The following is a 24,784-nucleotide window of genomic DNA, read 5'->3' on the forward strand; positions in this document are numbered from 1 at the left end:
TGGGGTCAGTTTTATCATTTCTGGGATCCTTTCCACTTCCACTGCTTGTATCTGCTTACTTAGACATCCATAATCCTCAAATCTCTTCCTTTGTGGCTGACCACTTGTCCTAGAAGTCCATTGACAGTTTTTGCCCTTTTTATGATAACATTTTGTCTAAGGGTGACGATAACCATGTGCTCTTCCATCCCAACTAGGACAAGTCAGCAGACTTCTCTGTCTCATCTGGAGTTGGTATGAAAAATTATAACTACGCGGTTCTCGTTATGGGAGTGTGTGAGGTGCTAGTAGAATACAACTTTACCACAGCGGACTATAGGTAAGAAGGATATCATTCATATTTCTATCATACGTGTGATCTATTGGTAGGCTGCTGTATTAGTATCAGAACTTCTGCAGCAAATGACACCGCAACAAAAATTGCTGCCGACTTCCTTGCAGATCTGAAGGAGATCCGAAGCACATTTCACCATTTGTATGGCATGTGAAATCGGAGGCGATATGTGCAGCATTAATTGCTGTTTTATGGATTTCAAATTTGCAGCATTGGTCAGTCAATGCTTTGGAATTTCCTTATTGCGTGTCCATGAGCGTTCGTGAAATTTAATTCACAATGCTGTTACTTTAGAATGCAAAATCTGCATTACGCCCTATGTGCAAATACCCTTTATCTATCGGACGTTCAAAGCTACATCCTAGTGGGAACCCAGTAAATGGTGGAATGCTCCTCTGTACATTTCGTCATCATATAGCAAGTGATGTGTAATAATTGGCATTGTGAAGGGGGTGTTTTCTTCCTTTATTCAGCAATGCTCATTTTTATATCATCTATGTTTGCAGTAAAAATAAGTTTGAAGAAATATTGGGAATATTTAAGTGCTACAGCAAACTTGTTGACATCTTAAAAGAGAAATCTGCCAAAGGTCGATCAGCAGGTGGTAATAAAGCATACAGGAGCTTGCTATCAATGGGATTTGTTTCCACCCTTTTAACAGCTTTATTCAGGTATGTTCTGTTCTCTATGGACGGTCTCTATTCTGGAGTTTTGTGATTATCCTTTTGTCCGGGAGCACTCTGGATGGTTGATCAGACTACATAATTGCCATTTTCATGTATTAATTTGCAGAGACTGCAAGAAAGTCCACGAGGAAAGTCTTAGTGTTCTTCGATCCAGCTTAGATTTCATGAGATACGCCATTGGCATAGCACTGCAGAAAATTCAGCAACTGAAAGATACTGGGGTCACAGATGGACCTGATGGTCAGAACAGTGAGAAGATGCTCCACAGCATTTGTGAGATAACTAGGTAAAGAACAGGAATGTTCCTTGAAGAGTAACTATTGTTTTGTAAAAGATGTATGCAGTATATGACAGGCACACTATAGGGTTGCAGATTGCTGGGGGTCCGGGTCCTGAGACCTTCATTGCTCTTAGTTCTTGAAACCAATCAGTCAAAACACTGCTCTGAAGTGTGCAGCTCCTATGTAAGCTGCTTGTACAGAGCTGTCTAAGGGGCTCAGTAAGTCTATGGGTCAGTACACGGTTCTGTGAGAGTGAGTATACAGAACCATAGACTTACTATTAAACCCGTACACCACTATGTGTGCACAGCTCATGCAGGAACTACACATTTGAGCGGTGTTTTCACCAATCGGTGGGGTCTCTGGACCTGGACCTTCACCGATTTGAAACACTAAGCAGCGTCTATAATCTATAATAATTTTAACAAAGTGATAGTTACACTTTAATGAAGATAATGATTGTTCGGTATTTGCGATTGATTTATAAAGACCTACAAATACATGTTCTTAGTGACCAATGAGTCAGCACCACAAACTGATGACTTATGGAAACTCCATCTAACCACATAGGGTGTTAATGTGGAGATATACCTCAATACCATGCGCAGCTGAGGAATCTGGGAAGAAGGACAAAGGGAAGAACATCTCTTTGCTATGCTTGGAGTGCTTGGTGCAGATATTCCACACCATCCAGCTGCACTATCAGCCAAAAATCTCACAATTTCTTGCTGCTTTGGGTAAAGTATTTGCCAGAAATCTCTTTGAATGTCACCCATTCTTATAAAATCCTCCGCCATCGCTTACACTTTGATTCTTTTGTGTTGTAGTGCAGTCACTGAGCCTTTAAATATTTTTTTTGACCAGCATCTTGTCAATTTTATGTCCGCTATTCTGCTTTAAGACTATATATTGTACTTTTGTAGATGATGATGATGAGAGGGAAGATGGTGTAGTAAACATCGTGGAAAAAACATCATCACTGATTACACAGTTTCAGGTAAGTTTTCAATTTGGAATTCCTATTCAGGTGTCTTATGGTATTTTGGGATAAAAGAAGTTTTCGTTAATTTGAGGTCCGTATAAAACTCCTTATACCTGCATACTACGTTATATTTGATGCCAAAAGTGAATAAGCCCCCAATGGAAAGTGCCAACGCAGATGGTCATGGCCTTTATGAATAACATTAGCCCTCTTTTCTACTGAACTCCTTTTCTCTGTAGTGGACCTACCGTTTCCTGAACTCCTTTTCCCTGTAGTTGGCTTTTTGTTTCCTGAACTCCTTTTTCCTGTAGTTGGCTTTCTGTTTCCTGAACTCCTTTTCTCTGTGGTGTGGTTGGCTTTCTGTTTCCTTAACTTCTTTTTTCTGTGGTTGGCCTGCCATTTCCTGAACTCCTTTTCTCTGTAGTTGGTTTTCTGTTTCCTGAACTCCTTTTCTCTGTAGTTGGCTTTCTGTTTCCTGAACTTCTTTTCTCTGTAGTTGGCTTTCTGTTTCCTGAGCTCATGTTCTCTGTAGTTGCCTGCCATTTCCTGAACTCCTTTACTCTGTAGTTGGCTTTCTGTTTCCTGAACTCCTTTTCTCTGTAGTTGGCTTTCTGTTTCCTGAACTCCTTTTCTCTGTAGTTGGCTTTCTGTTTCCTGAACTCCTTTTCTCTGTAGTTGGCTTTCTGTTTCCTGAACTTCTTTTCTCTGTAGTTGGCTTTCTGTTTCCTGAGCTCATTTTCTCTGTAGTTGGCTTTCTGTTTCCTGAGCTCATGTTCTCTGTAGTTGCCTGCCATTTCCTGAACTCCTTTACTCTGTAGTTGGCTTGCTGTTTCCTGAACTCATTTTCTCTGTAGTTGGCTTTCTGTTTCCTGAACTCATTTTCTCTGCAGTTGGCCTGCAGTTTCCTGAATTCCTTATCTCTATGATTGGCCCAACGTTTCCTGAATTTCTTTTCCCTGTGGTTGGCCTGACGTTTCCTGAGCTCATTTTCTCTGTAGTTGGCCTGCCATTTCCTGAACTCCTTTACTCTCTAGTTGGCTTTCTGTTTCCTGTACTCATTTTCTCTGTAGTTGGCCTGCCGTTTCCTAAATTCCTTTTCTCTGTGATTGGCCCGCCATTTCCTGAATTCCTTTTCCCTGTGGTTGGCCTGATGTTTCCTGAACTCCTTTTCTCTGTGGGGTTGGCTTTCTGTTTCCTGAATTCCTTTTCCCTGTGGTTGGCCTGATGTTTCCTGAACTCCTTTTCTCTGTGGGGTTGGCTTTCTGTTTCCTGAATTCCTTTTCCCTGTGGTTGGCCTGACGTTTCCTGAACTCCTTTTCTCTGTGGTTGGCTTTCTGTTTCCTGAACACCTTTTCCCTGTGGTTGGCCTGACGTTTCCTGAATTCCTTTTCCCTGTGGTTGGCCTGACGTTTCCTGAACTCCTTTTCTCTGTGGTTGGCTTTCTGTTTCCTGAACTCCTTTTCTGTGTGGTTGGCTTTCTGTTTCCTGAACTCCTTTTCTCTGTAGTTGGCTTTCTGTTTCCTGAGCTCATTTTCTCTTTAGTTGGCCTTCCATTTCCTGAACTCCTTTACTCTGTAGTTGGCTTGCTGTTTCCTGAACTCATTTTCTCTGTGGTTGGCTTTCTTTGTCCTGATGTCATTTTCTCTGTAGTTGGCCTGCCGTTTCCTGAAGTCCTTTTCTCTGTGATTGGCCCGCCATTTCCTGAATTCCTTTTCCCTGTGGTTGGCCTGACGTTTCCTGAACGCCTTTTCTCTGGGGTTGGCTTTCTGTTTCCTGAACTCCTTTTCCCTGTGGTTGGCCTGACGTTTCCTGAACTCCTTTTCCCTGTAGTTGACTTTCAGTTTCCTGAACTCATTTTCTCTTGTAGTTGGCTTTCTGTTTCCTGAACTCATTTTCTCTGTAGTTGGCTTTCTGTTTCCTGAACTCCTTTTCTCTGTGGTTGGCCTCCCGTTTCCTGAACTCCTTTTCCCTGTAGTTAGCCTGCCATTTCCTGAACTCCTGTTCTGTTGTTGGCTTGCTGTTTCCTGAACTCCTTTTCCCTGTAGTTGGCTTGCTGTTTCCTGAACTTCTTTTCCCTGTAGTTGGCTTTCTGTTTCCTGAACTCATTTTCTCTGTAGTTGGCCTGCCATTTCCTGAACTCCTTTACTCTCTAGTTGGCTTTCTGTTTCCTGAACTCATTTTCTCTGTAGTTGGCCTGCCGTTTCCTAAATTCCTTTTCTCTGTGATTGGCCCGCCATTTCCTGAACTCCTTTACTCTGTAGTTGGCTTGCTGTTTCCTGAAGTCCTTTTCTCGGTAGTTGGCCTGCCGTTTTCTATTTGCACACACCATATCTGTAATTTTACTCCACAGAGATCCCTTACAAATCAACTGAACTCTGGAGAAGATGAGTTTAACAGTAAGGAAGCTGTGCTGTTAGTCAGTATCCTCTCCACATTATACAGATTTCTGGACACATCATCTCAGCAGGTCAGTTTGTACTCAATGAACAGGTACTCCACCTTCTGACGTGGCGGATTTGTTGTAGATTTTCTGTGTAGATCATGGAAATGGCAGTAGTAGAAGTGAACCGAGTTGGTAAAACCCCTTCCATTTATCTCAGAAAAAAATTGTGTGGAATTCATGACATACAGGTTTTCAATAATCTCTGCAATGCAAATTCTGCTGCAAATCAGCAAAAGAATTTAGATGTACCGTACTTGATGCAAAAAGTCTGAACTCAGAGGTGGGGGCTAGAATCTAGCAGACAATATTTTTGAATATTGATTTTTTTTTATGCACATTTAAATATAGAAATTTTGTCTGTGTCATAGTTTGTACAGATGCTGTCATGGATTGTGAAGATTTGTAAAGATACTGATCTTGGTAAGAATGGCTTCCTTTGATAAAAGTGCAAAGTAAATTATTGATTGGTAGAACTGTATATTTGAGCGTTATTACTTTTTTGAATCAGATATTATATACTACTTTTTTAATTTCTTAACATTTTCGATTGACTAGAAAAGTCACAGATGTTTATTTTACATTTTATTGCGTTTCCCCCATCTGTGAATTTTCGGCAAAGTGTAGTCTAAAACCTGGTGTAATCTGCTTGCTAAATTGTAGACATTGTTTCAATTCACTGAATGCAGAAATCTTAAGAATGAGGAGGTGACGAAACACATTGTATGTTAAAATGTCACATAACCATACAGTAGATAAGTGTTATTGACAAAATCCAGGTATGCCCTTTTCTATCATTAGTTACATGGTGGCATTTCCCAATAAACTGCTGGCTCGGCTGTCCAGTTCCCTATATTATGGCTTTATTGCAGTTGTACTGCGTTTCAGTCGCTTGCAGGCTCATCTGATAAGGGTCACAGGATTTCACACTTGCATACTGTTGCATAGGATATATCAGCCTATATAGCACTAAAACTTTACTACTAGTCTGATCCCATATTCACATAATAACAGTAACCATAGTTTGTGTCAGTGAATGACATAGATGTTTCTCTTCACAGAGGACATCCAGTTCTGTAAAGGAATCATGACGCTTCTATTTAGTATGCACTCGTTATTCAAGAGCCCAGTAAGTCTACTTCGTGAGCTGTCTCAGGACATCCATGGACATCTTGGTGATATAGACGAGGTAGGATTGTAGCCATCTATTGTGCATAACACAAACATCACAGAAATGAGCATATAAAAACTGTACATCCATTTCTTCTGCTATTTTAAGTCCTGTTACAACAACAAAATAGTATTTCTCTTTAATAGGATTAGGGGGGGACGCAGAACTGTAGGTATACACCCTGTCTCTAGGAGGCTTGACAGTAGGTGAAAAGAAGTGGGTGGTCTCCTAGGGCAGTAGACTGCTCCGTTTTCGAATAGTACCCATAGGAGGCAGACACAAGATATACATATATATACAGTGCATTGTGAAAGTATTTGGCCCCCTTGAACTTTTCTTCCTTTTGCCACATTTCCGGCTTCAAACCTAAAGATATAAAATTCTATTTTTTGGGGGAAGAATCAACAAGTGGGAAAAGATATAAAATTCTAATTTTTTGAGGAAGAATGAACAAGTGGGACACAATCGTGAAGTGGAACGTAATTTATTGGATATTTTAAACTTTCTTAACAACTTAAAAACTGAAAAGAGGGGCATGCAATATTATTCAACCCCTTTACTTTCAGTGCAGCAAACTCACCCCAGAAGTTCAGTGAGGATCTCTGAATGATCCAATGTTGTCCTAAATGACTGGTAATGATATATAGAATCCACCTGTGTGTAATCAAGTCTCCGTATAAATGCACCTGCTCTGTGATAGTCTCAGGGTTCTGTTTCAAGTGCAGAGAGCATCATGAAGACCAAGGAACACACCAGGCAGGTCCGAGATACTGTTGTGGTGAAGTTTAAAGCCGGATTTGGATACAAAAAGATTTCCCAAGTTTTAAACATCTCAAGGAGCACTGTGCAAGCGATCATATTAAAATGGAAGGAGTATCAGACCACTGCAAATCTACCGAGACCCGGCCATCCCTCTAAACTTTTATCTCGAACAATGAGAAGACTGATCAGAGATGCAGCCAAAAGGCCCATGATCACTCTGGATGAACTGCAGAGATCTACAGCTGAGGTGGGAGAGTCTGTGCATAGGACAACAATCAGTCGTACTCTGCACAAATCTGGCCTTTATGGAAGAGTGGCAAGAAGAAAGCCATTTCTCAAAGATATCCATATAAAGTCTTGTTTGAAGTTTGCCACAAGCCACCTGGGAGACACACCAAACATGTGGAATAAGGTGCTCTGGTCAGATAAAACCAAAATCGAACTCTTTGGCCACAATGGAGAACGATATGTTTGGCTTAAAAGCTACACCGCTCATCGCCCTCAAAACACCATCCCCACTGTCAAAAATGGTGGTGGCAGCATCATGGTTTTGGCCTGCTATTCTTCAGCAGGGACAGGGAAGATGGTTAAAATTGATGGGAAGATGGACAGAGCCAAATACAGGACTATTCTGGAAGAAAACCTGTTGGAGTCTGCAAAAGACCTGAGACTGGGACAGAGATTTATCTTCCAACAAGACAATGATCCCAAACATAAAGCAAAATCTACAATGGAATGGTTCAAAAATAAACGTATCCAGGTGTTAGAATGGCCAAGTCAAAGTCCAGACCTGAATCCAATGGAGAATCTGTAGAAAGAGCTGAAAACTGCTGTTCACAAATGCCCTCCATCCAATCTCAATGAGCTTGTTTTGCAAGGAAGAATGGGCAAGAATTTCCGCCTCTAAATGTGCAAAACTGATAGAGACTTACCCCAAGCGACTTGCAGCTGTAATCGCAGCAAAAGGTAGCGCTACAAAGTATTAAATCAAGGGGGCCCGAATAATATTGCACACCCCACTTTTCAGCTTTTAATTTGTTAAAAAAGTTTAAAATATTCAATAAATTTCATTCCACTTCACGATTGTGTCCCACTTGTTGTTGATTCTTCCCAAAAAAATTAGAATTTTATATCTTTGTTTGAAGCCAGAAATGTGGCAAAAGGTAGAAAAGTTCAAGGGGGCCAAATACTTTCACAATGCACTGTGCGTATCTACAATATAATCGGCTTATCCCGTCTGTCTGTTCGTCCAGGAAATCGTGCGTCGCTGATTGGTCCGGCCGCGGCCAGTCAGCGACGCGGGATTTCAGAACAAGATGGCGGCCGTTAGAAGCTCATCTGCCGCACGGAGGTCAGCGGCGATGCAGCCGGGACGGCGGCCTAGGCGGCGCCGCTCCCTGATCCTCCCTTCACACTTGCCGTCGGGAGATCAGCAGCCCTAGCCGCTGATCTCCCGACGCTAGCCGCATGGAGGTCAGCGGCGATGCAGCCGGGAGATGACCGGCTGCTTTCAGCGGTCGCAGCGGAAGTACCCGCACAAGCAGCGCCGCTCCTCGGTCCTCACTAACACGGCTCGCTGATTGGTCCCGGCCGCGACCAATCAGCGATATTGGCGCGAAATTTAAATCACCGCTGTCCTGATTGGTCGCGCCCGGCACCAATTAGCAACGAGCGCCCGGCCGCGAATTGGCGCCGGATTTGAAACACGCAGTCCACCTTCGGGAGATCAGCGGCGACGCAGCCGGGAGATGACCGGTGCTAGGCGGTCATCTCCCGGCTGCTCGCAGCAGAAGTACCCCGACCGGCGGCCTCGCTCCCTGGTCCTCCCTTCACACTTGCCGCGTGGTCAGCGATGTTGTCACAAGCATTATTGACAACATGAGGTAATTACAAAATTCATTAGGGGCCCCGGGGGGATACATTGGGGGGTTAATTTATAGTAGTGCACAACCCATTTAAACACTGCTTCGCTGATTAGTCGCGCCCGGTCGGCCGCATACATATTCTAGAATACCCGATGCGTTAGAATCGGGCCACCATCTAGTATATATATATAGAATGTTGCCACCTGGAGGCTGACACTAAAAATACATTTTGTATAAAAAAAAACACAAAAAAAAACTGACTCCTCCCCACCAGGCTACATCGGGGCAACTGACACCTAGTTATTCAGTCAGTGCAAAAGCAGTAGAGGGATCAAAACTAAGAACTCTCCCATCTAAGGAACAACAGAACCGGTCTCCAAATCATCATGGATTTGTTAGAACTCTTCAGTTTAATCATAAACCAACAGAGGTCATGTCTAATGCCGTACCAGTACCTGAAATTTCTGGGTAAGTCCTTTTAACTGGGTGCGTCAGGTCTTCCTTCACTTAGACAAGCTATTTCTTCTTCAAGCTGGATTGTCATATTTACAGATGGGGGAGACCTTGTGCTTAATCAACTTCTGCATGTGGGTTCTGGGCACAATCGTCTCAGTCTTTGAGGTGGTTCCCTTTGCCCAATGCCAATTTCACTACTATCCACCAGCATTACATTCTATCTCTCTGGAACAAGTCAGTGGACACATTGGATTGTTGCATCCATCACCCCGTTTGAGTCTGCAGAGATTTTCTTTGGTGGTTGACACTTATGCACTGCTTTCCTGTAGATCCTTCCTCTCCAACGGCCAGTGGCAACAACTGGTGTCAGTCTCTGAGGCTGAGAAGCAGTGTCCAGACATCACACCAGACATCACACCACTCGGGGTCTCTGGTCAAAATCCAGCCTCTAGATCAACCTTGTTGAACAGAAAGCTGTTTTTCTGGCTCTCTCCCACTGGGCCTCCCTTCTTCTAGGACCATCCACTTGACTACCTCCAGGTGCCACGAGGCAAACGAGCAAGATTCTTCGCTGGGAATTGCATCATGTACTAGTGCTCTCTGTGGTCTACATTCCCAGCATGGAAAACTGGGATTTGGACTTTTTCAGCAAAAGGGGTTATCCAGTCTAAAATGACATATCTGCAGTCACTCTATGTGACTGCAGACTTGTGAATCCTCACAGCAAGTACACTGAGCGCTGTGAGAATTCTCTGGTATTGGTATAGGAAACGGCGGTCACGTGACCGCAACTATGCGGATATGCGTACTCCCAACCAAAATCTGACTAGACTGTTTCTGGCCTAGCACAATAGACTTGCACTGAGCGTGCCAGACACGGTCTAGTAGGATTCTGGCCAGGAGTATGCATATTGCATACTTGCGGTCATAGAATCCTAGAATGGTAGAGTTGGAGGGGACCTCCTGGGTCATCTGGTCCAACCCCCTGCTCAAAGCAGGATTCACTAAATCATCTCAGACAGATGTCTGTCCAGCCTCTGTTTGAAGACGTCCATTGAAGGAGAACTCACCACCTCTCGTGGCAGCCTGTTCTACTCATTGATCACCCTAACTGTCAAAAAGTTTTTTCTAATATCTAATCTGTGTCTCCTCCCATTCAGTTTCATCCCATTTCTTCTAGTCTTTCCTTGTGCAAATGAGAATAAAGATGATCCTTCTACAATGTGACAGCCCTTGAGATATTTGTAGACCACTATTAAGTCTCCTCTCAGTCTTCTTTTTTGCAAGCTAAACATTCCCAAATCCTGTAACCGTTTCTCATAGGACATAGTTTGCAGACCGGTCACCATTCTGGTCGCTCTTCTCTGAACTTGCTCCAGTTTGTCGATGTCTTTTTTAAAATGTGGTGCCCAAAACTGGACGCAGTATTCCAGATGAGTTCTGACCAAAGAGGAGTAAAGACCGATAATGACTTCACGTGATCTAGACTGTATGCTTCTGTTAATACATCCCAGAATTGTATTTGCCTTTTTTGCTGCTGCAACACACTGTTGACTCATGTTCAGTCTATGATCTATTAGTATACCTAAGTCTTTTTCACATGTACTGTTGCTTAGCTCTATTCCTCCCATTTTGTATGTGCTTTTTTCATTTTTATTGCCCAGATGTAGTACTTTGCATTTTTCCCTGTTAAAAACCATTCTGTTAGTTACTGCCCACTGCTCCAGTTTATTTAGGTCTTTTTGAATCCTCTCTCTTCTCTAGTGTTAGCTATCCCTCCTAGCTTTGTGTCATGAGCAAATTTAATCAGTTTACCCTCAATTCCTTCATCTAAATCATTGATAAAGATGTTGAACAATACAGGTCCCAAGACAGAGCCCTGTGGTACCCCACTTGAGACATTCATCCAACTGGATGTGAAGCCATTTACGACCACTCTTTGAGTCCGATCACTAAGCCAGTTATGAATCCACCTAACAGTTGCCTTGTCCATTCCATACTTGGTCATTTTTTCAATAAGGATGGTGTGAGATACTTTGTCAAATGCTTTGCTAAAGTCAAGATATACTATATCTACAGCATTTCCCTGATCCACCCAGTCAGTGATTCTGTCATAGAAGGAAATTAAGTTAGTCTGACATGACTTGTTAGTTACAAACCCATGCTGACTCTGGTTAATCACTTCATTCTTATCCAGGTACTTACATACATGTTGTTTAATAATTTCTTCAAAGATATTTCCTGGTATAGAAGTCAGACTCACCGGCCTATAGTTCCCTGGGTCCACCTTCTTCCCCTTTTTGAAGAAAGGACCAACATTTGCTCTTCTCCAGTCTTCTGGGACTTCTCCTGTTCTCCAAGAATTTTCAAAGATTATGGAGAGTGGTTCTAAAATTTCTTCTACGATCTCCTTCAGTACTCTGGGGTGTAATTCATCTGGAGCTGGAGACTTGAACTCATTTATGTTAGCTAAATATTCCCTCACAATCTCTCTGTTTACAGATAACTTGGATTCTTCTTTTCCTTTAATAGGACAGTGAAGATCAGTTGATGTTACATTTTCTTTCTGAGAGAAAACAGATGCAAAATAGGAATTAAAAAGTTCGGCCTTCTCAACATCCAGTCTTACCATTTCACCATTTTCATCCTGTAAAAATCCTATAGCATCTTTGACTTTTCTTTTACTTTTGACATACCCCCAAAATCCTTTTTTATTGCTTTTGACATCTCTTGCAAGCCTTAATTCATTGTCCGCTTTAGCTAACCTGATACGTGCCCTGCAGGATCTGCAGACTGCATTATAATCTTCTTTAGATATGCCTCCCTCTTTCCATTTAATAAACATTTCTTTCTTTCTTTTTAGCATGTGTTTAAGTTCTGTGTTCATCCATCCTGGTTTCCTTAAATGCTTCCCATTCTTCCTACTTTTCGGGATTGTTAACGATTGCACTTTGAGAATCTCATTTTTAAAAATTTCCCATCCTTCCTGGACATTTTTGTCCTTAAGGACATTCAGCCATTGGATCCGTCCTATTCTCTTTCTGAGTCGCTTAAAATCTGCCTTTCTGAAATCTAACCTTGAAGTTTGAGTCTTCACATGTCTTCCTCCTCTAGTTATCCAAAATTCTATAATAGCATGATCGCTGCCTCCTAGGGTCCCAGCCACTTTTACCTCCTCAACCATTTCCTCCCTGTTTATAAGGATTAGATCCAAAGTAGCAGATCCCCTTGTTTTCTCCCCTACCTTTTGGAAGATAAAGTTGTCAGCAAGAGAGGATAAGAATTTGCTTGACCTGTTAGTTTTACTTGAGAGAGATTCCCAACAAATGTCTGGATAGTTGAAATCTCCCATGAACACCACGTCATATTTTTTGGAGAACTTGGTCATTTGATACGTAAAGAGTTCATCCATATCTTTGGCTTGCCCAGGTGGCCTGTAGTAAATGCCTACAATGGTGTCCTTTCCGTTGTTCTCTCCTTGTATTCTTACCCAAAGAGTTTCCACAGAACTCCCAGTCTCAACTTTAATCTCTTTGCAGATATACGCTTTTCTAACATACAATGCGACACCTCCTCCTCGTTTATCAAGTCTGTTTCTTGCAAATAAGTTGTATCCTTTTAGCCTTGTATTCCAATCATGTGTATCGTCCCACCAAGTTTCAGTGATTCCAATGACATCATATTCCTTTTCCTGCGTTAGTAGTTCTAATGCTCCTTGTTTGTTGCCCATGTTTTGTGCATTTGTATAAAAACATTTTAGTTTGTGATTGGTTTCTCTTCCTCCCATATTTTTATTATTTACATTTTTTTGCCTTTGTTCTTCCTTTCCACTTCCAGTAGCAGAGATCTCAATAGTATTTGTCAGCTGTATGGCTTTTTCTGGCCTTTTGCTTCCCTTCCCACATTGTTCTAGTTTAAAGCTCTTCTGATGAGTGTAGCAAGGCGACTTCCAAATACATGTTTTCCAGTCTTCGTAAGGTGCACCCCATCTCTAGAAAATAGTCCATCGTATAGGTAATTCATTCCGTGATCCAGAAATCCAAATCCTTGTTGATGGCACCATCGACGTAGCCAGTTGTTCACCTGTAGAATCTTATTCCACCTTATTGTTCCATGGCCATCCACTGGGAGGATGGATGAGAAGACCACCTGCGCTCCCAATTCTTTCACTTTCTTGCCTAAGTCTTCAAAGTCACTGCAGATGGTTTCCAGGTCCTTTCTTGCAGTGTCATTTGACCCCACATGTATTAGCAGGAATGGGTAGTGATCTGTAGGTCTGAAGAGTCTTGATATCATGTCAGACACATCTTTAATTTTTGCTCCTGGAAGACAGCACATTAATCCAGTCAGCGCCGTTCCCAGTGCTGACTGGAGAATCCTCACAACGCACATGCTCTGAGGATTCACAAGTCTGCAGTCAAGTGACTGCTGACTTGTTGTTTTAGACTGGACAACCCCTTTAAGAAATGCTGCATCCAGGAGAGTGGACTCTTCTTCCAGAAGTCTTCAGTCTGCTCTGTTTTCGCTGGGCAACCCTGACATAGTCGTCTTCACATCCGGTCTGAATCACAAGGTTCAAATCTACCTATGTCGGCAGGTCCTGAGACTCATTGGCTTATGCAGTGGTCAGGCATCAGGCCTCTGTTTCTCACGTCTGCATTGCTGCTGCCTGGACCTCCGTTCACACCTTACTCTATGGCTTCTGCCAATGCCAGGTTTTGAGTGTAGGGTGCTACACTGTCTACTAGACGGCCCATGTGGTTTGCTGTTATTTTTCCTACCCACTGGGACTGCTCTAGAATGTCCCACAGGTCTGTGTCCCCCAACGCTATTGAAGAGAAAATTAGACTTTTGTTCTTGCCATAAAATCCTTTTCTCACTGAATAAATTGGGAAGCACAGCACCCACCCTATTCTTGTTCTTCTTTCCCAGAGTCACTTCTGGTTGCCTGTGGGCATTGTGTCTTCCCTAGGTTCAAGGTTATGTTGGTTCCTTGTTCCAAAATTTTGTGGCTTGCTGGGTTTTTCAGTTGGTCTCAAACCACGTTCAGGATTAAACTAAACTGCCTAGTGTCCTAGGAAAGGGTGTATCCCACTAAATGGAGCCAACAGTTTTTTCACCTAGTGTTAATCATCCTCTTGGCAGGGTGTATACCTACGGTCCTGTGTCCACCAATATACTCAATGACAAAAGGAATTTTACTGTGCGTACAAAAATCTATTTCTTTTTTTATTTTAGTAGAAATTAGTTTTTTTTTTTTTTTAAGTTATGATAGTATTTTGGGTTGTCTAAAGCGGAATGTCTAACTCTAGCATTATGGTTGTGATTAGAGCCAGAGTATTGCATTGCTATTACATAAACTTCCTGCTCATTGCTATAGACCAGTGATGGCGAACCTTTTAGAGACTGAGTGCCCAAACTGCAATCCAAAACCCGCTTATTTATCGCAAAGTGCCAACATGGCAAAATAACATGAATACTGAGGTTTTAGTTTAGAGAAAACAACTGATACAGAGAGCAGACGAGCGCAGTATAGAGCAGCCACAAAAAGGAGCAGGGGTATGCGACTGCAGAAATAAAGACTGTGCTCACCCCCATCTTGGTATATGCTGCCCCCAATCCTTGTATATATGCTGGCCCCAATCCATATATATATGCTGCCCTCCCCCAATCCTTGTATATATGTTGCTCTCCCCCAATCGTTGTAGATATGCTGCCCCCAATCCATGTATATACACTGTCCTCCCCCAATCCGTGTATATATGCTGCCCTCCCCCAATCCTTGCATATATGCTGCCCCCAATCCATGTATTGCCCTCCCCCAATCCATGTATATACGCTGCCCTCCCGCAATCCTTGTATATATGCCTGCCTCCCCCATTCCATGTATATATGCTGCCCTCCCTCAATTCATGCATATACGCTGCCCTCCCCCAATCCTTGTACATATGCTGCCCTCCCCCAATCCATGTACATATGCTGCCCTCCCCCAATCCATGTACATATGCTGCCCTCCCCCAATCCTTGTATATACACTGCCCTCCCCCAATCCTTGTATATACACTGCCCTCCCCCAATCCATGTATATATGCTGCCCTCCCCCAACCCTTGTATATATGCTGCCCTCCCCCAATTCATGTATATACGCTGCCCTCCCCCCAATCCTTGTACATACGCTGCCCTCCCCCAATCCATGTACATATGCTGCCCTCCCCAATCCATGTATATACGCTGCCCTCCCCCAATCCTTGTACATGCGCTGCCCTCCCCCAATCCATGTACATATGCTGCCCTCCCCCAATCCTTGTATATACACTGCCCTCCCCCAATCCATGTATATACACTGTCCTCCCCCAATCTGTGTATATATGCTGCCCTCCCCCAATCCTTGCATATATGTTGCCCCCAATCCATGTATTGCCCTCCCCCATTCCATGTATATATGCTGCCCTCCCCCAACCCATGTATATATGCTGCGCTCCCCCAACCCTTGTATATATGCTGCCCTCCCCCAATTCATGCATATACGCTGCCCTCCCCCAATCCTTGTACATATGCTGCCCTCCCCCAATCCTTGTACATACGCTGCCCTCCCCCAATCCATGTACATATGCTGCCCTCCCCCAATCCTTGTACATATGCTGCCCTCCCCCAATCCTTGTACATATGCTGCCCTCCCCCAATCCATGTACATATGCTGCCCTCCCCCAATCCTTGTATATACACTGCCCTCCCCCAATCCATGTATATATGCTGCCCTCCCCCAACCCTTGTATATATGCTGCCCTCCCCCAATTCATGTATATACGCTGCCCTCCCCCCAATCCTTGTACATACGCTGCCCTCCCCCAATCCATGTACATATGCTGCCCTCCCCCAATCCATGTATATATGCTGCCTTCCCCCAATCCATGTATATACGCTGCCCTCCCCCAATCCTTGTATATATGCTGCCCTCCCCCAATCCATGTACATATGCTGCCCTCCCCCAATCGATGTATATATGCTGCCTTCCCCCAATCCTTGTACATACGCTGCCCTCCCCCAATCCATGTACATATGCTGCCTTCCCCCAATCCATGTATATATGCTGCCCTCCCCCAATCCTTGTATATACACTGCCCTCCCCCAATCCATGTATATACGCTGCCCTCCCCCATTCCATGTATATATGCTGCCCTCCCCCAACCCATGTATATATGCTGCGCTCCCCCAACCCTTGTATATATGCTGCCCTCCCCCAATTCATGCATATACGCTGCCCTCCCCCAATCCTTGTACATATGCTGCCCTCCCCCAATCCTTGTACATACGCTGCCCTCCCCCAATCCATGTACATATGCTGCCCTCCCCCAATCCTTGTACATATGCTGCCCTCCCCCAATCCTTGTACATATGCTGCCCTCCCCCAATCCATGTACATATGCTGCCCTCCCCCAATCCTTGTATATACACTGCCCTCCCCCAATCCATGTATATATGCTGCCCTCCCCCAACCCTTGTATATATGCTGCCCTCCCCCAATTCATGTATATACGCTGCCCTCCCCCCAATCCTTGTACATACGCTGCCCTCCCCCAATCCATGTACATATGCTGCCCTCCCCCAATCCATGTATATATGCTGCCTTCCCCCAATCCATGTATATACGCTGCCCTCCCCCAATCCTTGTATATATGCTGCCCTCCCCCAATCCATGTACATATGCTGCCCTCCCCCAATCGATGTATATATGCTGCCTTCCCCCAATCCTTGTACATACGCTGCCCTCCCCCAATCCATGTACATATGCTGCCTTCCCCCAATCCATGTATATATGCTGCCCTCCCCCAATCCTTGTATATACACTGCCCTCCCCCAATCCATGTATATACGCTGCCCTCCCCCATTCCATGTACATATGCTGCCCTCCCCCAACCCTTGTATATATGCTGCCCTCCCCCAATCCATGTACATACGCTGCCCTCCCCCAATCCTTGTACATACGCTGACCTCCCCCAATCCTTGTACATACGCTGCCCTCCCCCAATCCTTGTATATACTCTGCCCTCCCCCAATCCTTGTATATATGCTGCCCTCCCCCAATCCTTGTATATATGCTGCCCCCCCCAATTCATGTATATATGCTGCCCTCCCCCAATCCATGTATATACGCTGCCCTCCCCCAATCCATGTATATATGCTGCCCTCCCCCAATCCATGTACATATGCTGCCCTCCCCCAATCCTTGTATATACTCTGCCCTCCCCCAATTCATGTATATATGCTGCCCTCCCCCAATTCATGTATATATGCTGCCCTCCCCCAATCCATGTATATACGCTGCCCTCCCCCAATTCATGTATATATGCTGCCCTCCCCCAATCCATGTACATACGCTGCCCTCCCCCAATCCATGTATATACGCTGCCCTCCCCCAATCCTTGTACATATGCTGCCCTCCCCCAATCCTTGTATATACACTGCCCTCCCCCAATCCATGTATATATGCTGCCCTCCCCCAACCCTTGTATATATGCTGCCCTCCCCCAATTCATGTATATACGCTGCCCTCCCCCCAATCCTTGTACATACGCTGCCCTCCCCCAATCCATGTACATACGCTGCCCTCCCCCAATCCATGTACATATGCTGCCCTCCCCCAATCCTTGTATATACACTGCCCTCCCCCAATCCATGTATATATGCTGCCCTCCCCCAACCCTTGTATATATGCTGCCCTCCCCCAATCCTTGTACATACGCTGCCCTCCCCCAATCCATGTACATACGCTGCCCTCCCCCAATCCATGTATATACGCTGCCCTCCCCCAATCCTTGTACATATGCTGCCCTCCCCCAATCCTTGTATATACACTGCCCTCCCCCAATCCATGTATATATGCTGCCCCCCCCAACCCTTGTATATATGCTGCCCTCCCCCCAATTCATGTATATACGCTGCCCTCCCCCCAATCCTTGTACATACGCTGCCCTCCCCCAATCCATGTACATACGCTGCCCTCCCCCAATCCATGTACATATGCTGCCCTCCCCCAATCCTTGTATATACACTGCCCTCCCCCAATCCATGTATATATGCTGCCCTCCCCAAATCCATGTATATATGCTGCCCTCCCCCAATCCATGTATATATGCTGCCCTCCCCCAACCCTTGTATATACGCTGCCCTCCCCCCAATCCTTGTACATACGCTGCCCTCCCCCAATCCATGTACATATGCTGCCCTCCCCCAATCCATGTATATATGCTGCCCCCAATCCATGTATATATGTATGCTGCCCTCCCCCAATCCTTGTATATATGCTGCCCTCCCCCAATCCTTGCATATATGCTGCCCCCAATCCATGTATTGCCCTCCCCCAATCCATGTATATACGCTGCCCTCCCGCAATCCTTGTATATATGCCTGCCTCCCCCATTCCATGTATATATGCTGCCCTCCCCCAACCCATGTATATATGCTGCCCTCCCCCAATTCATGTATATACGCTGCCCTCCCCCAATTCATGCATATACGCTGCCCTCCCCCAATCCTTGTACATACGCTGCCCTCCCCCAATCCTTGTACATACGCTGCCCTCCCCCAATCCATGTACATATGCTGCCCTCCCCCAATCCATGTACATATGCTGCCCTCCCCCAATCCATGTATATACGCTGCCCTCCCCCAATCCATGTACATATGCTGCCCTCCCCCAATCCTTGTACATGCGCTGCCCTCCCCCAATCCATGTACATATGCTGCCCTCCCCCAATCCTTGTACATACGCTGCCCTCCCCCAATCCTTGTACATACGCTGCCCTCCCCCAATCCATGTATATATGCTGCCCTCCCCCAACCCTTGTATATATGCTGCCCTCCCCCAATCCATGTATATACGCTGCCCTCCCCCAATCCATGTACATATGCTGCCCTCCCCCAATCCTTGTACATGCGCTGCCCTCCCCGAATCCATGTACATATGCTGCCCTCCCCCAACCCTTGTATATATGCTGCCCTCCCCCAATTGATGTATATGCGCTGCCCTCCCCCAATCCTTGTACATACGCTGCCCTCCCCCAATCCTTGTACATACGCTGCCCTCCCCCAATCCATGTACATACGCTGCCCTCCCCCAATCCTTGTATATACTCTGCCCTCCCCCAATCCTTGTATATATGCTGCCCTCCCCCAATCCTTGGATATATGCTGCCCTCCCCCAATTCATGTATATATGCTGCCCTCACCCAATCCATGTATATACGCTGCCCTCCCCCAATCCATGTATATATGCTGCCCTCCCCCAATCCATGTACATATGCTGCCCTCCCCCAATCCTTGTATATACTCTGCCCTCCCCCAATTCATGTATATATGCTGCCCTCCCCCAATTCATGTATATATGCTGCCCTCCCCAATCCATGTATATACGCTACCCTCCCCCAATCCATGTATATATGCTGCCCTCCCCCAATCCATGTATATATGCTGCCCTCCCCCAATCCATGTATATATGCTGCCTCCAATCCATGTATATATGTATGCTGCCCTCCCCCAATCCTTGTATATATGCTGCCCTCCCCCAATCCTTGCATATATGCTGCCCCCAATCCATGTATTGCCCTCCCCCAATCCATGTATATACGCTGCCCTCCCGCAATCCTTGTATATATGCCTGCCTCCCCCATTCCATGTATATATGCTGCCCTCCCCCATTCCATGTATATATGCTGCCCTCCCCCAACCCATGTATATATGCTGCCCTCCCCCAATTCATGCATATACGCTGCCCTCCCCCAATCCTTGTACATATGCTGCCCTCCCCCAATCCTTGTACATACGCTGCCCTCCCCCAATCCATGTACATACGCTGCCCTCCCCCAATCCATGTATATACGCTGCCCTCCCCCAATCCTTGTACATATGCTGCCCTCCCCCAATCCTTGTATATACACTGCCCTCCCCCAATCCATGTATATATGCTGCCCTCCCCCAACCCTTGTATATATGCTGCCCTCCCCCAATTCATGTATATACGCTGCCCTCCCCCCAATCCTTGTACATACGCTGCCCTCCCCCAATCCATGTACATACGCTGCCCTCCCCCAATCCATGTACATATGCTGCCCTCCCCCAATCCTTGTATATACACTGCCCTCCCCCAATCCATGTATATATGCTGCCCTCCCCCAATCCATGTATATATGCTGCCCTCCCCCAATCCATGTATATATGCTGCCCTCCCCCAATCCTTGTACATACGCTGCCCTCCCCCAATCCATGTACATACGCTGCCCTCCCCCAATCCATGTATATACGCTGCCCTCCCCCAATCCTTGTACATATGCTGCCCTCCCCCAATCCTTGTATATACACTGCCCTCCCCCAATCCATGTATATATGCTGCCCTCCCCCAACCCTTGTATATATGCTGCCCTCCCCCCAATCCTTGTACATACGCTGCCCTCCCCCAATCCATGTACATACGCTGCCCTCCCCCAATCCATGTACATATGCTGCCCTCCCCCAATCCTTGTATATACACTGCCCTCCCCCAATCCTTGTATATACACTGCCCTCCCCCAATCCATGTATATATGCTGCCCTCCCCCAACCCTTGTATATATGCTGCCCTCCCCCAATTCATGTATATACGCTGCCCTCCCCCCAATCCTTGTACATACGCTGCCCTCCCCCAATCCATGTATATACGCTGCCCTCCCCCAATCCTTGTACATGCGCTGCCCTCCCCCAATCCATGTACATATGCTGCCCTCCCCCAATCCTTGTATATACACTGCCCTCCCCCAATCCATGTATATACACTGTCCTCCCCCAATCTGTGTATATATGCTGCCCTCCCCCAATCCTTGCATATATGTTGCCCCCAATCCATGTATTGCCCTCCCCCATTCCATGTATATATGCTGCCCTCCCCCAACCCATGTATATATGCTGCGCTCCCCCAACCCTTGTATATATGCTGCCCTCCCCCAATCCATGTATATACGCTGCCCTCCCCCAATCCTTGTACATATGCTGCCCTCCCCCAATCCTTGTATATACACTGCCCTCCCCCAATCCATGTATATATGCTGCCCTCCCCCAACCCTTGTATATATGCTGCCCTCCCCCAATTCATGTATATACGCTGCCCTCCCCCCAATCCTTGTACATACGCTGCCCTCCCCCAATCCATGTACATACGCTGCCCTCCCCCAATCCATGTACATATGCTGCCCTCCCCCAATCCTTGTATATACACTGCCCTCCCCCAATCCATGTATATATGCTGCCCTCCCCCAACCCTTGTATATATGCTGCCCTCCCCCAATCCTTGTACATACGCTGCCCTCCCCCAATCCATGTACATACGCTGCCCTCCCCCAATCCATGTATATACGCTGCCCTCCCCCAATCCTTGTACATATGCTGCCCTCCCCCAATCCTTGTATATACACTGCCCTCCCCCAATCCATGTATATATGCTGCCCTCCCCCAACCCTTGTATATATGCTGCCCTCCCCCAATTCATGTATATACGCTGCCCTCCCCCCAATCCTTGTACATACGCTGCCCTCCCCCAATCCATGTACATACGCTGCCCTCCCCCAATCCATGTACATATGCTGCCCTCCCCCAATCCTTGTATATACACTGCCCTCCCCCAATCCATGTATATATGCTGCCCTCCCCCAATCCATGTATATATGCTGCCCTCCCCCAATCCATGTATATATGCTGCCCTCCCCCAACCCTTGTATGTACGCTGCCCTCCCCCCAATCCTTGTACATACGCTGCCCTCCCCCAATCCATGTACATACGCTGCCCTCCCCCAATCCATGTACATATGCTGCCCTCCCCCAATCCTTGTATATACACTGCCCTCCCCCAATCCATGTATATATGCTGCCCTCCCCCAATCCATGTATATATGCTGCCCTCCCCCAATCCATGTATATATGCTGCCCTCCCCCAACCCTTGTATATACGCTGCCCTCCCCCCAATCCTTGTACATACGCTGCCCTCCCCCAATCCTTGTACATACGCTGCCCTCCCCCAATCCTTGTACATACGCTGCCCTCCCCCAATCCATGAACATATGCTGCCCTCCCCAATCCATGTATATATGCTGCCCCCAATCCATGTATATATGTATGCTGCCCTCCCCCAATCCTTGTATATATGCTGCCCTCCCCCAATCCTTGCATATATGCTGCCCCCAATCCATGTATTGCCCTCCCCCAATCCATGTATATACGCTGCCCTCCCGCAATCCTTGTATATATGCCTGCCTCCCCCATTCCATGTATATATGCTGCCCTCCCCCAACCCATGTATATATGCTGCCCTCCCCCAATTCATGCATATACGCTGCCCTCCCCCAATCCTTGTACATACGCTGCCCTCCCCCAATCCTTGTACATACGCTGCCCTCCCCCAATCTATGTACATATGCTGCCCTCCCCCAATCCATGTACATATGCTGCCCTCCCCCAACCCTTGTATATATGCTGCCCTCCCCCAATCCATGTATATACGCTGCCCTCCCCCAATCCATGTACATATGCTGCCCTCCCCCAATCCTTGTACATGCGCTGCCCTCCCCCAATCCATGTACATATGCTGCCCTCCCCCAACTCTTGTATATATGCTGCCCTCCCCCAATTCATGTATATGCGCTGCCCTCCCCCAATCCTTGTACATACGCTGCCCTCCCCCAATCCTTGTACATACGCTGCCCTCCCCCAATCCATGTACATACGCTGCCCTCCCCCAATCCTTGTATATACTCTGCCCTCCCCCAATCCTTGTATATATGCTGCCCTCCCCCAATCCTTGGATATATGCTGCCCTCCCCCAATTCATGTATATATGCTGCCCTCCCCCAATCCATGTATATACGCTGCCCTCCCCCAATCCATGTATATATGCTGCCCTCCCCCAATCCATGTACATATGCTGCCCTCCCCCAATCCTTGTATATACTCTGCCCTCCCCCAATTCATGTATATATGCTGCCCTCCCCCAATTCATGTATATACGCTGCCCTCCCCCAATCCATGTATATACGCTGCCCTCCCCCAATCCATGTACATATGCTGCCCTCCCCCAATCCTTGTATATACTCTGCCCTCCCCCAATTCATGTATATATGCTGCCCTCCCCCAATTCATGTATATACGCTGCCCTCCCCCAATCCATGTATATACACTGCCCTCCCCCAATCCATGTATATATGCTGCCCTCCCCCAATCCATGTACATATGCTGCCCTCCCCCAATCCTTGTATATACTCTGCCCTCCCCCAATTCATGTATATATGCTGCCCTCCCCCAATTCATGTATATACGCTGCCCTCCCCCAATCCATGTATATACACTGCCCTCCCCCAATCCATGTATATACGCTGCCCTCCCCCAACCCTTGTATATATGCTGCCCTCCCCCAACCCTTGTATATATGCTTCCCTCCCCCAATTCATGCATATACGCTGCCCTCCCCCAATCCTTGTACATATGCTGCCCTCCCCCAATCCATGTACATATGCTGCCCTCCCCCAATCCATGTACATATGCTGCCCTCCCCCAATCCTTGTATATACACTGCCCTCCCCCAATCCATGTATATATGCTGCCCTCCCCCAACCCTTGTATATATGCTGCCCTCCCCCAATTCATGTATATACGCTGCCCTCCCCCCAATCTTTGTACATACGCTGCCCTCCCCCAATCCATGTACATATGCTGCCCTCCCCAATCCATGTATATACGCTGCCCTCCCCCAATCCTTGTACATGCGCTGCCCTCCCCCAATCCATGTACATATGCTGCCCTCCCCCAATCCTTGTATATACACTGCCCTCCCCCAATCCATGTATATACACTGTCCTCCCCCAATCTGTGTATATATGCTGCCCTCCCCCAATCCTTGCATATATGTTGCCCCCAATCCATGTATTGCCCTCCCCCATTCCATGTATATATGCTGCCCTCCCCCAACCCATGTATATATGCTGCGCTCCCCCAACCCTTGTATATATGCTGCCCTCCCCCAATTCATGCATATACGCTGCCCTCCCCCAATTCATGCATATACGCTGCCCTCCCCCAATCCTTGTACATATGCTGCCCTCCCCCAATCCTTGTACATATGCTGCCCTCCCCCAATCCATGTACATATGCTGCCCTCCCCCAATCCATGTATATACGCTGCCCTCCCCCAATCCATGTACATACGCTGCCCTCCCCCAATCCATGTACATATGCTGCCCTCCCCCAATCCTTGTATATACACTGCCCTCCCCCAATCCATGTATATATGCTGCCCTCCCCCAACCCTTGTATATATGCTGCCCTCCCCCAATCCTTGTACATACGCTGCCCTCCCCCAATCCATGTACATACGCTGCCCTCCCCCAATCCATGTATATACGCTGCCCTCCCCCAATCCTTGTACATATGCTGCCCTCCCCCAATCCTTGTATATACACTGCCCTCCCCCAATCCATGTATATATGCTGCCCTCCCCCAACCCTTGTATATATGCTGCCCTCCCCCAATTCATGTATATACGCTGCCCTCCCCCCAATCCTTGTACATACGCTGCCCTCCCCCAATCCATGTACATACGCTGCCCTCCCCCAATCCATGTACATATGCTGCCCTCCCCCAATCCTTGTATATACACTGCCCTCCCCCAATCCATGTATATATGCTGCCCTCCCCCAATCCATGTATATATGCTGCCCTCCCCCAATCCATGTATATATGCTGCCCTCCCCCAATCCATGTATATATGCTGCCCTCCCCCAACCCTTGTA

General features: G+C 46.6%; 1 protein-coding gene across 1 annotated transcript in view; it reads left to right on the plus strand.

The window, feature by feature from the left end:
* Window positions 1-24,784, plus strand: part of FANCI (FA complementation group I) — a 112,408-nt gene that overhangs the window by 69,000 nt on the left and 18,624 nt on the right. Inside the window, exons 22-29 of the mRNA XM_073653252.1 lie at window positions 198-319; window positions 841-1,005; window positions 1,127-1,306; window positions 1,872-2,038; window positions 2,225-2,298; window positions 4,634-4,750; window positions 5,095-5,146; window positions 5,785-5,912. Coding sequence (XP_073509353.1) covers window positions 198-319; window positions 841-1,005; window positions 1,127-1,306; window positions 1,872-2,038; window positions 2,225-2,298; window positions 4,634-4,750; window positions 5,095-5,146; window positions 5,785-5,912 — 1,005 coding nt within the window. The remainder of the gene's footprint in view (window positions 1-197; window positions 320-840; window positions 1,006-1,126; window positions 1,307-1,871; window positions 2,039-2,224; window positions 2,299-4,633; window positions 4,751-5,094; window positions 5,147-5,784; window positions 5,913-24,784) is intronic.

Source organism: Phyllobates terribilis, unplaced genomic scaffold, assembly GCF_046119375.1.
Source record: "Phyllobates terribilis strain yellow unplaced genomic scaffold, ASM4611937v1 Scaffold_11__3_contigs__length_659146591, whole genome shotgun sequence".
In the NCBI taxonomy this organism is placed as follows: domain Eukaryota; kingdom Metazoa; phylum Chordata; class Amphibia; order Anura; family Dendrobatidae; genus Phyllobates; species Phyllobates terribilis.